This window comes from Salmo salar, chromosome 12 (assembly GCF_965601325.2).
Source record: "Salmo salar chromosome 12, fSalSal1, whole genome shotgun sequence".
In the NCBI taxonomy this organism is placed as follows: domain Eukaryota; kingdom Metazoa; phylum Chordata; class Actinopteri; order Salmoniformes; family Salmonidae; genus Salmo; species Salmo salar.
Window position 1 is genome coordinate 7,962,390 of NC_138302.1, and position 17,077 is coordinate 7,979,466.

General features: G+C 40.2%; 1 protein-coding gene across 1 annotated transcript in view; it reads left to right on the forward strand.

The window, feature by feature from the left end:
• LOC106594954 (uncharacterized) overlaps positions 1-17,077 on the forward strand; it is a 47,738-nt gene that overhangs the window by 13,775 nt on the left and 16,886 nt on the right. Inside the window, 2 exon segments of the mRNA XM_082958399.1 lie at positions 465-1,798; positions 11,400-12,006. Of these exon segments, the coding sequence (XP_082814525.1) occupies positions 465-1,798; positions 11,400-12,006 (1,941 nt within the window).

Genomic DNA, 17,077 nt, shown 5'->3' on the forward strand with positions numbered 1-17,077 from the left:
GTGGTTGTCTCACCTAGCTACCTTAAGATGGATGCACTAACTGAGGGAAACTGTATTTACTATCACTGTTGTGGTTGTCTCACCTAGCTACCTTAAGATGGATGCACTAACTGAGGGAAACTGTATTTACTGTTGTGGTTGTCTCACCTAGCTACCTTAAGATGGATGCACTATCTGAGGGAAACTGTATTTACTATCACTGTTGTGGTTGTCTCACCTAGCTACCTTAAGATGGATGCACTAACTGTAAGTTGCTCTGAATAGTGACCATACTATTCCCTTAAAGCCACACAGTGTAAAATACATGGGTCATGTAAACAATAGAGCACATGCATCACATGCTAAGAGCACTTGACTGTAAGTCTCTCTGGATAAGAGCGTCTGCTAAATGACTAAAATGTCAAATGTATGTGGAGATTTCATTCAGGTCTCCCTGTTTTAACCACTCTGTTTGTCTTTAACAGAAGAGAGACCCGACTCAGAGGAACCAGACACGTCTGAACCAGTGAGACGACACCACTGTTCACAGTGTGGAAAGAGTTATACCCGTTTATGGAGCCTGAAAAACCATAAGAGAACACATGCAGAGAAGAAGTCTTACAACTGTTCCCAGTGTGGAAAGAGTTTTAACCATTTAGGGAATCTTAAAAACCACAAGAGAACACATGCAGAGAAGAAGTCTTACAACTGCTCTCAGTGTGCAAAGAGTTTTACTCATTTATGTAACCTAAAATCGCATGAGAGACGACACACAGGAGATAAGCCTTACCAATGCTCTCAGTGTGGTAAGCGATTTATTGAGTCAACAGAACTGAAAGTTCATAAGAGAATACACACAGGGGAAAAACCATTCCAATGCTCTCAGTGTGTAAAGACTTTTTCCCGACCAGGGGACCTGAAATCACATGAGAGAATACACACAGGGGAAAAGCCTTACCACTGTTCCCATTGTGAAAAGAGTTTCAGCTGGTCAGGGACACTGAAAGAGCATGAGAGAATACACACAGGAGAAAAGCCGTTCCAATGCTCTCAGTGTGGAAAGGGTTTTGGCCAGTTACGGTACCTGAAAACGCACGAGATGATTCACACAGGAGAGAAGCCTTTCCAGTGCTCTCCGTGTGGAAAGAGTTTTATCCTGTTAGTAAACCCGAAATCACATGAGAGAATACACACAGGGGAAAAGCCATACCATTGTTCCCATTGTGAAAAGAGTTTCAGCTGGTCAGGGACACTGAAAGAGCATGAGAGAATACACACAGGAGAAAAGCCGTTCCAATGCTCTCAGTGTGGAAAGGGTTTTGGCCAGTTACGGTACCTGAAAACGCACGAGATGATTCACACAGGAGAGAAGCCTTTCCAGTGCTCTCCGTGTGGAAAGAGTTTTATCCTGTTAGTAAACCCGAAATCACATGAGAGAATACACACAGGGGAAAAGCCATACCATTGTTCCCATTGTGAAAAGAGTTTCAGCTGGTCAGGGACACTGAAAGAGCATGAGAGAATACACACAGGAGAAAAGCCATTCCAATGCTCTCAATGTGGAAAGGGTTTTACCCAGTCAGGGAGCCTGAAAACGCATGAGAGAATCCACACAGGAGAAAAGCCTTTCCATTGCTCCCAATGTGGAAAGAGTTTTACCCAATTAAGGAGCCTGAAAAGTCATGTGACACACAAAGGAGGGTAGCCACACCTCTGCTCCCAGTGTGGAAAGAGTTTTACCCAATTAAGGGTCCTGAAAGAGCATAAAATAATACATACACTCTTCATGTCACTCATTTTCAGAGGACCTGAAATCACATGAGAGAAAAGAGAGGCTGTGTTCTGACTGAGAATTTGTGTTTTTGTCATGAAATCTAATTGTATATTAAATCATACTCACAATTAGGCCTACATTTGTTTTTCTTTTTTCATCTTGAGGCATGGTCATGTGATAGGGGCAGGTCAGATTTGAACAACTACATTTTCTATTTTGTTTTGTTTATAAACTTTGATTGAATACAAACTATTAGCTTGAACATTTTATAATTTGGATATTTCAAAATGTAACTTAACATATAGATGAATATAATTTGCTTTTTTTTTCTTATTCTGACCTTGATTCTTTAACCTTGCAATATATTTAATTTGCTTTTTCATCGAGTAAATTTGTGTACTATTCATCAAGACAAAGGAGTATGAAACTGTGATTACTTGTTCTGATAAAATGTTAACATTTGAGTAATTTAGCAGACGCTATTATCCAGAGAGACTTACAGGAGAAATTAGGGTTAAGTTCCTTGTTCAAGGACACATCGACAGATTTATCAGCTAGTCGGCTGGGGGATTCTAACCATCGACCTTTCAGTTACTGGCCCAACAGACTGCCTGAAGTCTTCGCAGATCTGAGGTGATCTTCACCCTGGTAGATTGCTGTTCTACTGATGGAGAATGGAACCACTAATACAGATCTGAGGGGATCGTAACCCTGGTAGATTGCTGTTCTACTGATGGAGAATGGAACCACTAAAACAGATCTGAGGGGATCGTCACCCTGGTAGATTGCTGTTCTACTGATGGAGAATGGAACCACTAAAACAGATCTGAGGGGATCGTCACCCTGGTAGATTGCTGTTCTACTGATGGAGAATGGAACCACTAAAACAGATCTGAGGGGATCGTCACCCTGGTAGATTGCTGTTCTACTGATGGAGAATGGAACCACTAAATCAGATCTGAGGTGATCTTCACCCTGGTAGATTGCTGTTCTACTGATGGAGAATGGAACCACTAAATCAGATCTGAGGTGATCTTCACCCTGGTAGATTGCTGTTCTACTGATGGAGAATGGAACCACTAAAACAGGCACCATCTCAAGTCAATCCAGGTGACATTTCAGGCCACGCCCACAGTATTAAAACATAATGACACGAGGACATCCAGGGGTTAAGAACACTGATCTTTTGCTACAGAGGCCAACCTATTATTTTAAACAGACTTTATAATCTACAATCATACACTACATGACCAAGAGTATGTGGACACCTGCTCACCGAACATCTCATTCCACAATCATTGGCATACATATGGAATTGGTCCCCCCCGACTGGCTCGCAGTCGGCCTAAGGTCATTGGCCATAGATATGAAGTGACTTGATGTCATTCTATCTACAGTAGCTAGCTGTCATCATCAGTTGTCATCAAGTCGACAATCTACTGGCAAATCCTTTTTAATCCTTGTCATATGAAGAGAAATTATAGATAAAACATATAGGTGCTCATCGGCCGTTGTACATAAAGATTAAACAACTAGTTGGAAATCGCAAATTCAACTATTTATTTTTACATTTAACTAGGCAAGTATGTTAACAACAAATCCTTATTTTCAGGGGCAGAACGACAGATCTTTACCTTGTCAGTTCTGGGATTCGATCTTGCAACCTTTCGGTTACTAGTCCAACGCTCTGACCACTAGGCATCAATGAGTCGTTTGGAAGGAAACAATGACTAACTGCAAGCATTGCAAAGAAACCACTAATGTTAGCCTGCTATTCAATGGAGTGGCTGTGATGCCAGACTTTGATGACAAAATTTGCCCACAAAGGACCGCTGCGCCCACCTTCACAAGGTGAGTCAAAAATGTATTGTATGCATACATGATGTGATATGCAAGGGAGACATACTGTAGCTAAGAAAGTAATACTAAGTGTATATTGTGTAGTAAGCTGTTAGTAGCCCATGTGCCTCACCCTAATGATGTGGTCTATTTTCACTAACGCGGTATTGTGAACACATCGTTCGTGGCCCGGTGTGGGCTTGTTTGGCTACTTGTTTGTACAGCTTTGACAGGTCTGATATTATTGGTGGTGCTTGGCTTATACGTGCAAATTCAGCACACACAACATTCTATAATGTAATTGTGTTATTTGACGTGTCAAATAAAATGTTTATTTAACGCGTCAAATAGTGTTATATTACGCATATTTTTTGGACACGCAAAGATCCAAACGGCGTTCAATATGCCTCACCCTAATACTTTGGTCTATTTTCACCTCTTAAATGTTGCCTCCTGTTCTAACTTGGTGGTGAACAAATAGCCTATAACCTGTTTTAGAGAAATGTAATTATCGAATATTGTAAGAGCTTTCATTGTCTGTTTATATGCCCCATTTATTTATCCTACGGTTCTAACTTGTACATGGGGTATACTGTAAGAACAGCCCATGTTCTGAATTCTGTCGCTGTACATTTCAAAAGTGCTGAACAAATAGTTATCTTGACTATGTCGGTCGTCGCTTGCTCATTAATGTCTTAGTCGAAATGACAGATTGCCTCTTATCCGCTTGTCTTCCCCTTATGCCATAGTTTGTACATCTCAAGTGTCAGTAGAAACCACATTTGTTTAAGCAAGTCAGCCATATCTATGTTTTTTTATTGTCAGTAAATGAGGCTGAATGAACTGTTTCGCTGCCAAACAAGGCTCCATTGATAGCCAGGTGTAACAGTGGTAAGGTGTTGGGACTCTGCTGAGAACACACACAGGAGAAAAGCCTTATCACTGTTCCCAGTGTGGAAAGAGTTTTAGTCAGTTAGGGAACCTGAAAAGTCATAAGCAAATACACTCTGGAGAGAAGCCTTACTCCTGTTCCCATTGTGGAAAAAGTATTAGGTGTTTAGGGACTCTGAAATCACATGAGCGAATGCACACACATAAAAAGCTCGACCAATGTTCCTTGTGTGGAAAGCGGTTTACCCAGTTAGAAGCCCTGATTATGCATGACAGGACACACACAGGAAGGGATAAGACCTACCACTGCTCCCAGTGTGGAAAGAGATTTAACTGGTTAACGCACCTGAATAAGCATGAAAGAATACATACACAGGAGGAGAAGACATACCACTGCTCTCATTGTGGAAAGACATTTTCCCAGTCAGAGGACCTGAAATCACATGAGAGAATAGAGAGGCTGTGTTCTGACTTGTGTTTTTGACTGAGAATGTGTTTTTGTTTAATCCTCATGCAATCAAATTGTATATATGAAACCAGAATAAGTTTACTTTTGTTGTTGTTTCTTCATTTAGAGACATGATAATGTCTAATACCAGATGAAATATTTTAAAATGTCAATTTGGTTTTGATTATGAGCTTTTATTGATTTGATACAAGTATAAACCCTCTTATGTTGTTCATCATATGATTTTCTATTGCAAAATGTCAATTGTTATATAAGTAAGTAAGTAGCCTTGCACAAGCCTTTGTGTTTGTATTTATTATGGATCCCCCCTACTCTCCCTGGGGTCCAGCAAAATTAAGGCAGTTAAACATTTTAAAAACATTACAAAACATTCAAAACAGATTTCACAACATATTAAGTGTGTGCCCTCAGGCCTCTACTACCACATATCTACAACACAATCCATGTGTACATGTGTGTATAGACCCCCGACTTTCCAACCTGAAGATCACTGACGTCATGATTTGACCTTGTTCCCAGTTGTCTTGAGAGTCCCATTATTCCACCATGTCAGAGAAAACACTGTTGATGATTGCAAAAACGATTTGATGAATGCAACATATTTTTCTGGATTAAAATAATATTCATATTTTTTAACTGTGTTAGCTACTAGTGGACGTTCATTATATACAGTGAGGGAAAAAGGTATTTCATCCCCTGCTGATTTTGTACGTTTGCCCACTGACAAAGAAATGATCGGTCTATAATTTTAATGGTAGGTTTATTTGAACAGTGAGAGACAGAACAACAACAAAGAAATCCAGAAAAACGCATGTCAAAAATGTTATAAATTAATTTGCATTTTAATGAGGGAAATAAGTATTTGACCCGTCTGCAAAACATGACTTAGTACTTGGTGGCAAAACCCTTGTTGGCAATCACAGAGGTCAGACGTTTCTTGTAGTTGGCCACCAGGTTTGCACACGTCTCAGGAGGGATTTTGTCCCACTCCTCTTTGCAGATCTTCTCCAAGTCATTAAGGTTTCGAGGCTGACGTTTGGCAACTCGAACCTTCAGCTCCCTCCACAGATTTTCTATGGGATTAAGGTCTGGAGACTGGCTAGGCCACTCCAGGACCTTAATGTGCTTCTTCTTGAGCCACTCCTTTGTTGCCTTGGCCGTGTGTTTTGGGTCATTCTCATGCTGGAATACCCATCCACGACCCATTTTCAATGCCCTGGCTGAGGGAAGGAGGTTCTCATCCAAGATTTGACAGTACATGGCCCCGTCCATCGTCCCTTTGATGCGGTGAAGTTGTCCTATCCCCTTAGCAGAAAAACACCCCCAAAGCATAATGTTTCCACCTACATGTTTGACGGTGGGAATGGTGTTCTTGGGGTCATAGGCAGCATTCCTCCTCCTCCAAACACGGCGAGTTGAGTTGATGCCAAAGAGCTCCATTTTGGTCTCATCTGACCACAACACTTTCACCCAGTTGTCCTCTGAATCATTCAGATGTTCATTGGCAAACTTCAGACGGGCATGTATATCTGCTTTCTTGAGCAGGGGGACCTTGTGGGCGCTGCCTGATTTCAGTCCTTCAAGGCATAGTGTGTTACCAATTGTTTTCTTGGTGACTATGGTCCCAGCTGCCTTGAGATCATTGACAAGATCCTCCCGTGTAGTTCTGGGCTGATTCCCCACCGTTCTCATGATCATTGCAACTCCACGAGGTGAGATCTTGCATGGAGCCCCAGGCCGAGGGAGATTGACAGTTATTTTGTGTTTCTTCCATTTGCGAATGATCGCACCAACTGTTGTCACCTTCTCACCAAGCTGCTTGGCGATGGTCTTGTAGCCCATTCCAGCCTTGTGTAGGTCTACAATCTTGTCCCTGACATCCTTGGAGAGCTCTTTGGTCTTGGCCATGGTGGAGAGTTTGGAATCTGATTGATTGATTGCTTCTGTGGACAGGTGTCTTTTATACAGGTAACAAGCTGAGATTAGGAGCACTCCCTTTAAGAGTGTGCTCCTAATCTCAGCTCGTTACCTGTATAAAAGACACATGGGAGACAGAAATCTTTCTGATTGAAAGGGGGTCAAATACTTATTTCCCTCATTAAAATGCAAATCAATTTATAACATTTTTGACATGCGTTTTTCTGGATATTTTTGTTGTTATTCTGTCTCTCACTGTTCAAATAAGCCTACCATTAAAATTATAGACTGATCCTTTCTTTGTCAGTGGGCAAACGTACAAAATCAGCAGGGGATCAAATACTTTTTTCCCTCCCTGTACATCTATGTATTGTTACACCATGCAGGAGGAGTAAAGACCTAGTCTGTTCATTTTAATATTATCTGTTAGTCTACTTGAATTAATATGAAATTGCCTTATGCACAGTTCAGACGCTAAATTTATGGCGATTTGAACTGAATAGAAAAATAACAACAGTAAACATGTTGACCCGCCATGTTGACCCGTTTGGCCAATCAGTGTAATTTAGCAAATGCCGGATCTATGGCAAGATGCATCATTAACCCAGGTTTTGTCAAAGTTGGGCCAGTGGTGTCAGATACTATACTAATTGTGTGCCAAATTTCACCACTCTGAGTCAAACAGATCACCACCGTGTGGTAGATATGAATGTTCTTGCATATATTGAGTCTTGACAGTGTTTGCAACATGTGTACCAAATGTTTTTACAATACGAATATCCTTGACTGATTTATATGCCTTTATGTGCCAGACAACGCCCACCTGCAGGGTTATTGGTCAAATAGCAGCCATTTTATTTTAGGTACAAGTCTGGAAAATATTTCGTTTTTAGAGACCTTTGGCCATAGATGCCACATATCAAGTTTGGTGCAGATTGATCATTCGGTGCCAGAAGAGTAGAGTTTTCAGTGTTTTCCACAAAATTCAAAAGTTACCACAGCCACAAAGTCAGAAGGTCTGCCTACTTGACCAATCAGATGAGGAGTGTATTCCGATTTGCGTGAAACACATTTTTTTAAATTACATTCGGAAAGCATTCAGACCCCTTGCCTTTTCCACATTTTGTGACGTTACAGCCTTATTCTAAAATGGATTAAATATATAAAAATGCTCATCAATCTACACACAATACCCCATAATGACAAAGCGGAAACAGATTTTTAGAAATGTTTGCAAAAAATGAAATACTTTGTTTAAGTATTCAGACCCTTTGCTATGAGTCTCGAGAATGACCTCCGGTGCATCCTGTTTCCGTTGACCATCCTTGAGATGTTTCTCCAACGTCATTGGGAGTCCGTTGTAGTAAATTCAATTGATTGGACATGATTTGATATATAAGGTCCCACCGTTGACAGTGCATGTCAGAGCAAAAACCAAGCCATGAGGTTGAACGTAGAGCTCTGAGACAGGATCGTGTCGAGGCACAGAACTAGGGAAGGGTACCAAAACATTTCTGCAGCATTGAAGGTCCCCAGGAACACAGTGGCCTCCATCATTCTTAAATGGAAGAAGTTTGGTACGACCAAGACTCTTCCTAGTGCTGGCCGCCCGGCCAAACTGAGAAATCGGGGGAGAAGGGCCTTGGTCAGGGAGGTGATCGAGGGAAAGATGAACTGAGAAAAGTACAGAGAGATTCTTGATGAAAACCTGCTCCAGAGCTCTCAGGACCTCAGACTGGGGCAAAGGTTCACCTTCCAACAGAACAATGACCCTAAGCACACAGCCAAGAGAACGCAGGAGTGGCTTCGGGCCAAGTCTCTGAATGTCATTGAGTGGCCCAGCCAGAGTCCGGACTTGAACTCGATTGAACATCTCTGGAGAGACCTGAAAATAGCTGTGCAGCAACGCTCCCCATCCAACCTGACAGAGCTTGAAAGGATCTGCAGAGAACAATGAGAGAAACTCCCCAAATATAGGTTAGCCAAGCTTGTAGCGTCATACCCAAGAAGACTCAAGGCTGTGCTGTAATTGCTGCCCAAGGTGCTTCAACAAAGTACTGAGTCTGAATTTTTATGTAAATGTCATATGTATTTTTATTTTATAAATTTGATCATTTCAAACAACCTGTTTTTGCTTTGTCATTATCGGGTATTGTGTGTTATTGATGACGGGAAAAAAACAAACAGTTTAATCAATTTTAGAACAAGGCTGTAAAGTAACAAAATGTGGAAAAAGTCAAGCAGTCTGAATGCTTTCTGAATGCACTGTATCTCGAGTTCAAGTTTGAGAACCAAATATCTAAATACATTCAGGAAAAAGAATTGGCAATGTCACTAACATCCATAACATTGAGAAAGGACCAATGTCACTCAAATTCATAACATCGAGGAAGGACCATTTTTTGGTCAAAAGGGTAAGTAGTATGCTCTTGTTTCAGATGCCTAGTAGCTAACTGTTAATAGCCTCATCTAAAATGAGTTTGCTAGCTGGCATCAGGGATTCCATTCCAAGCACAGAGGAGTTATTCTACTGGATAGAGAAACGTTGTTAGTTTCCATACAAGTCTTTCATTCTAATAGTAATATATATGTTGTTGACCTTCACCAGACGTCCAGCCTTTAACAGGAAAACAACAGTTGGGAGAGGAAAAGGCTCCTATTTAAATGGGGTTCCATTTCAAGTTGTTGGCACAAAGACATATGAATGTCACCGAGGGGAAAGACAGACAAACAAAAGCCTAAGAGAAATATAAGGCTGAAATTAACAAGAAGACTGTAATTGCAAAGACAGATCACTAATTTATACCATACATATTTACAACATTCATTTCATTTGACTTGTGTTCAATTACTAACTAACAATGGAATGTTCCTCAACAAAATGGAAGATGGGACTTTAAAACGGGTGACCCAACTCTGTTGTCTCTAAAGATCCCATGGTACTGATGAATCTGGTCAGCATACAGACTCATCTGATTGGTCGAGGAGGCGGGCCTTCTGACTCTGTGGCTGTGGTAACTGGTGACGACCATGGGTCCTTGAGGAAAATTGGTTCCTTGTGAGGAGAGGGACCTATGTACCGAATTTCATGACTTTGAGTAAAACGGGGTGAATGGAGCATGACCTTTCAAAGTGTACATTTTCAATCTCTTGTTATAGCGCCACCATCTGGCCAATCGGTGTAATTTTGTAAATGCCAGATCTCTATGGCAAGACGCATCATTCACCCAAGTTTCGTCAATATCAGGTTTGGCATTATTTTTACGTGAAGGGCGGGGTTTAGAGGGACGCGTAGACAATGAGTCTCCATTGGTCCGCTACTTTTGGAGTGACGGTTCGTCATTGGAGTTGCTACTCTGATTGGTTGGGGATGAGCCAATCGCTGATTACTTTGTTTTGTACAACACCCCTCATTTTGACGTCACCACAATCGACTTCAATGACGTCAGTCTCAGACTGAAGTATGTAGCGAACGATAGAACAGTGGAATAATTCAGTTTGAGACGTTAGGCCACTCTGTCGTTAATCTTTCCTAAGAGAAAGTGACATATTTTTTTGTTTGGTGCGGCGATAGAGCCCTGCATGAACTAGGGCTTAAATGCTCATGCGGATGCACTGTAAAATCAAATCTAATTGTATTGGTCACATACACATATTAAGCAGATGTTATTGCGGGTGTAGCGATATGATTGTGTTCCTAGCTCCAACAGTGCAGTAGTATCTAACGATTCACAACAATACACACACATCTAAAAGTAAAATAATGGAATTAAGAAATATATAAATATTACGACGAGAAATGTCGGAGTGGCATTGACTAAAATACAGTAGAATACAGTATTTGCATATGAAGTGAGTAAAACAGTATGTAAACATAATTAAAGTGACTAGTGTTCCATTTTTAAAGTGACCGGTGATTCCATGTCTATGTACATAGGGCAGCAGCCTCTAAGCTGCAGGGTTGAGTAACTGGGTGGTAGTCAGCTAGTGATGGCTATTTAACAGTCTGATGGCCTTGAGATAGAAGCTGTTTTTCAGTCTTTAGGTCCCAGCTTTGTAGATGTCTCGTCATTGTTGGTAATCAGACCTACTACTGTTGTGTCTTATAGTATTTACATTCTCTCTTTACAAAATCTGCACTAATCCATCAACACACGTGTCTCTTTGTACGTTTACATATAATATTACACTTCGATGAAACAACTGTTTGCCCCCCCAAAATAAAATAAAAATAAAACCTCGTTACCCACTCCAGTCAGCAGATGGCAATGTGCATATTTCAGGCGATACTGCCAATGTGACGTCTAATGTAGTGGACGGGACACTTCTTCAACAGGAACAACAGTTAGTCAGCCACCTCCGTAGCCAACATTGCCGAAAACATTAGTCACTGTGTTTTAAACATACTTCTGTCGTGTCTTCTTGTTGGCCCATTTAATGTAACGTTAATATTTACGTTGTTTGTCAGTTAGCTGGCTTGCCAAATTAGCTTTGCACTAGGCTAATCGCTAATGCTAAGTAGCTAGCTAGTTAACATCCCCAACCATGAGTTCAATAAACTACTCCACTCCTGCTAAAGAAGAGGTCTGCTGGACGGAGAAAGAAGAAGAGGCTGTTAAAGTTAAACAAGAAGTAGAGGGTGAGGCTGCTATAGTCAAAGAAGAAGAGAAAGAAGTTTTCGGAGTGAAAGAAGAGGAGGAAGAGGAAGGAGTTTTCAGGGTGGCGGGGGAGATTACTGTCACGTTGAAAGAGGAAGAAGAGGAGGGGCAGATTACTGTCACGTTGAAAGAGGAGGAAGAGGAGGGGCATATTACTGTAACGTTGAAAGAGGAAGAAGAGGAGGGGCAGATTACTGTCACGTTGAAAGAGGAAGAAGAGGAGGGGCAGATTACTGTCACGTTGAAAGAGGAGGAAGAGGAGGAGCATATTACTGTCACGTTGAAAGAGGAAGAAGAGGAGGGGCAGATTACTGTCACGTTGAAAGAGGAAGAAGAGGAGGGGCAGATTACTGTCACGTTGAAAGAGGAAGAAGAGGAGGGGCAGATTACTGTCACGTTGAAAGAGGAAGAAGAGGAGAGGCAGATTACTGTCACGTTGAAAGAGGAGGAAGAGGATACGGGAGACCTAAGTAACACCAGTAAGTACGGTCTTAAAAACTGGGGCACAAGCGCTTCAGGCCTTGAATATTGCTAGGTCACATGTTTGAAGACGAGGTATTGAAATGTAAAAGTTTCTAATATTTATATGTAAACGTGTAAGTGCTTTATTGGAAAACCATAGGGTGAACAATCCTATGGGAAAACCTACCCCGTGAACAATCATACATTGGTTTTAGGTTTCTAGGTCACATTGTGAATGAGCTATTGAAATTAAGTGATTTGTTAAAAAAACAAAAAAATGATCTAAAGAGTGTTTAACATGCCTTTCCATGAAAGGAATAATGGACAGCTGGAATGAGGTTTCTAAATCATGTGGTGAAAGAGGTGATTCTCATGAAAAGTGTCTGTGGACATATTTCTCATTACTGGTAACACTTGTTCAAGTTGCTGTAAAAACTCCAATATTTGTTTATAATAAAGTTTATTCACCCATGATGCATCACCTAGTGGACAAGTCCTTAGATGAGCCCAAGGTTCGTTAACATTTTTCACTTATATGCATTCAGAATGAGGATCTTATTCTCAAACACCCCCTTTACGACACTTGACCTTGACATTACCGAAATGACAAAAAAGATCAGAGTGGGAAAAACTTAAGAGACCCATTACCTTACCAACATGGAGACATGAATGGGCTTTAGTGATGTGGTCAACACTTAGAGAACCATTACCTTACCAACATGGAGACATGAATGGGCTTTAGTGATGTGGTCAACACTTAGAGAACCATTACCTTACCAACATGGAGACATGAATGGGCTTTAGTGATGTGGTCAACACTTAGAGAACCATTACCTTACCAACATGGCGACATGAATGGCCTTTAGTGATGTGGTCAACACTTAGAGAACCATTACCTTACCAACATGGAGACATGAATGGGCTTTAGTGATGTGGTAAACACTTAGAGAACCATTACCTTACCAACATGGAGACATGAATGGGCTTTAGTGATGTGGTCAACACTTAGAGGACCATTACCTTACCAACATGGAGACATGAATGGGCTTTAGTGATGTGGTCAACACTTAGAGACCCATTACCTTACCAACATGGAGACATGAATGGGCTTTAGTGATGTGGTCAACACTTAGAGACCCATTACCTTACCAACATGGAGACATGAATGGGCTTTAGTGATGTGGTCAACACTTAGAGACCCATTACCTTACCAACATGGAGACATGAATGGGCTTTAGTGATGTGGTCAACACTTAGAGACCCATTACCTTATCAACATGGAGACATGAATGGGCTTTAGTGATGTGGTCAACAGTTTGCTGACTCATAATGTCTGTCTCCTATTAATTCCAGATGAAGCTAAGTGCCTCTCATTACCATATCCCACCTGTTATAACACCTACCTATAGTGTTGTTAGATATCCTACCTGTTATAACACCTACCTATAGTGTTGTTAGATATCCCGCCTGTTATAACACCTACCTATAGTGTTGTTAGATATCCCGCCTGTTATAACACCTACCTATAGTGTTGTTAGATATCCCACCTGTTATAACACCTACCTATAGTGTTGTTAGATATCCCACCTGTTATAACACCTACCTATAGTGTTGTTAGATATCCCACCTGTTTTAACACCTACCTATAGTGTTGTTAGATATCCCACCTGTTATAACACCTACCTATAGTGTTGTTAGATATCCCGCCTGTTATAACACCTACCTATAGTGTTGTTAGATATCCCACCTGTTTTAACACCGACCTATAGTGTTAGATATCCCACCTGTTATAACACCTACCTATAGTGTTGTTAGATATCCCACCTGTTATAACACCTACCTATAGTGTTGTTAAATATCCCACCTGTTATAACACCTACCTATAGTGTTGTTAGATATCCCACCTGTTATAACACCTACCTATAGTGTTGTTAGATATAACACCTACCTATAGTGTTGTTAGATATCCCACCTGTTATAACACCTACCTATAGTGTTGTTAGATATCCCACCTGTTATAACACCTACCTATAGTGTTGTTAGATATCCTGCCTGTTATAACACCTACCTATAGTGTTGTTAGATATCCCACCTGTTATAACACCTACCTATAGTGTTGTTAGATATCCTACCTGTTATAACACCTACCTATAGTGTTGTTAGATATCCCACCTGTTATAACACCTACCTATAGTGTTGTTAGATATCCCACCTGTTATAACACCTACCTATAGTATTGTTAGATATCCTACCTGTTATAACACCTACCTATAGTGTTGTTAGATATCCTACCTGTTATAACACCTACCTATGGTGTTGTTAGATATCCTACCTGTTATAACACCTACCTATAGTGTTGTTAGATATCCCACCTGTTGTAACACCTACCTATAGTATTGTTAGATATCCTACCTGTTATAACACCTACCTATAGTGTTGTTAGATATCCTACCTGTTATAACACCTACCTATAGTGTTGTTAGATATCCCACCTGTTATAACACCTACCTATAGTGTTGTTAGATATCCCACCTGTTATAACACCTACCTATAGTGTTGTTAGATATCCCGCCTGTTATAACACCTACCTATAGTGTTGTTAGATATCCCACCTGTTATAACACCTACCTATAGTGTTGTTAGATATCCCATCTGTTATAACACCTACCTATAGTGTTGTTAGATATCCTACCTGTTATAACACCTACCTATAGTGTTGTTAGATATAACACCTGTTGTAACACCTACCTATAGTATTGTTAGATATCCTACCTGTTATAACACCTACCTATAGTGTTGTTAGATATCCTACCTGTTATAACACCTACCTATAGTGTTGTTAGATATCCTACCTGTTATAACACCTACCTATAGTGTTGTTAGATATCCCACCTGTTATAACACCTACCTATAGTGTTGTTAGATATCCCACCTGTTATAACACCTACCTATAGTGTTGTTAGATATCCCACCTGTTATAACACCTACCTATAGTGTTGTTAGATATCCTAGCTGTTATAACACCTATCTATTGTGTTGTTAGATATCCCACCTGTTATAACACCTACCTATAGTGTTGTTAGATATCCCACCTGTTATAACACCTACCTATAGTGTTGTTAGATATAACACCTGTTGTAACACCTACCTATAGTGTTGTTAGATATCCCACCTGTTATAACACCTACCTATAGTGTTGTTAAATATCCCATCTGTTATAACACCTACCTATAGTGTTGTTAGATATCCCACCTGTTATAACACCTACCTATAGTGTTGTTAGATATCCTACCTGTTATAACACCTACCTATAGTGTTGTTAGATATCCTACCTGTTATAACACCTACCTATAGTGTTGTTAGATATCCCATCTGTTATAACACCTACCTATAGTGTTGTTAGATATCCCAGTTCTTGGTCCATATCCCACATATTTAGATACTTAATAGGCATATCATGTTATGCCATTTTTCCATAGAATCCCACTCAACTTAGAAATACATCTAAAATACCTTAGAAGCACGGCAAGCGGTACCGGAGCACCAAGTCTAGGACCAAAAGGCTCCTTAACACCTTCTAACCCCAAGCCATAAGTCTGCTGAACATCTAATCAAATGGCCACTGGACTATTACATTGACCCCACCCCCGCACACTGACGCTGTATCGGTACCTCCTGTATATAGCCTCGTTATTGTTACTTTGTGTTACTTTTTATTATTTTTGACTTTAGTTTATTTGGTAAATATTTTCTTAACTCTTCTGGAACTGCACTGTTGGTTAAAGGCTTGTAAGGAAGCATTTCACGGTAAGGTCTATACTTGTTGTATTCGGTGCATGTGATAAATAATGTTTCATTTGATTTGAACCACACTTATCCATGTCTTTAAACACTGATATGTCCTGTAAAGACCTGAAAGAGCTCAGTACAGTTTGACGATGTATTGGGTTACTGAATCTCTGATAGAGATCAGTACAGTTTGATGATGTATTGGGTTACTGAATCTCTGATAGAGATCAGTACAGTTTGGTGATGTATTGGGTTACTGAATCTCTGATAGAGATCAGTACAGTTTGATGATGTGTTGGGTTACTGAATCTCTGATAGAGATCAGTACAGTTTGATGATGTGTTGGGTTACTGAATCTCTGATAGAGATCAGTACAGTTTGATGATGTGTTGGGTTACTGAATCTCTGATAGAGATCAGTACAGTTTGATGATGTGTTGGGTTACTGAATCTCTGATAGAGATCAGTACAGTTTGGTGATGTATTGGGTTACTGAATCTCTGATAGAGATCAGTACAGTTTGATGATGTATTGGGTTACTGAATCTCTGATAGAGATCAGTACAGTTTGATGATGTGTTGGGTTACTGAATCTCTGATAGAGATCAGTACAGTTTGATGATGTATTGGGTTACTGAATCTCTGATAGAGATCAGTACAGTTTGATGATGTGTTGGGTTACTGAATCTCTGATAGAGATCAGTACAGTTTGATGATGTATTGGGTTACTGAATCTCTGATAGAGATCAGTACAGTTTGATGAAGTATTGGGTTACTGAATCTCTGATAGAGATCAGTACAGTTTGGTGATGTATTGGGTTACTGAATCTCTGATAGAGATCAGTACAGTTTGATGATGTATTGGGTTACTGAATCTCTGATAGAGATCAGTACAGTTTGACGATGTATTGGGTTACTGAATCTCTGATAGAGATCAGTACAGTTTGATGAAGTATTGGGTTACTGAATCTCTGATCAGTGGGTAACAGCCGGCCCCCCTACCAAGATGGTACCATAATGCACCAATATTTAGGAAATATTAGTCTCAGTAAAACGGATACTATGTAATGTTGTCTTAATATGATTGATTGTGCATTTTGTTCTTTATCCAAATGTGTACATAAAAATAACATAATTATTATGAAATAGATAAATACAGATCTGAATCTTAGTGATCCAAGAGCAATTATGGTGGAAAATATTTATATTTTTGTCAAGTGAGAGCTATTTTCTCTGTTATACTAATCTATAATGAGCCTTTGGCTGATCAGTGGGCAATGGCCTGCCCCCTTACCAAGATG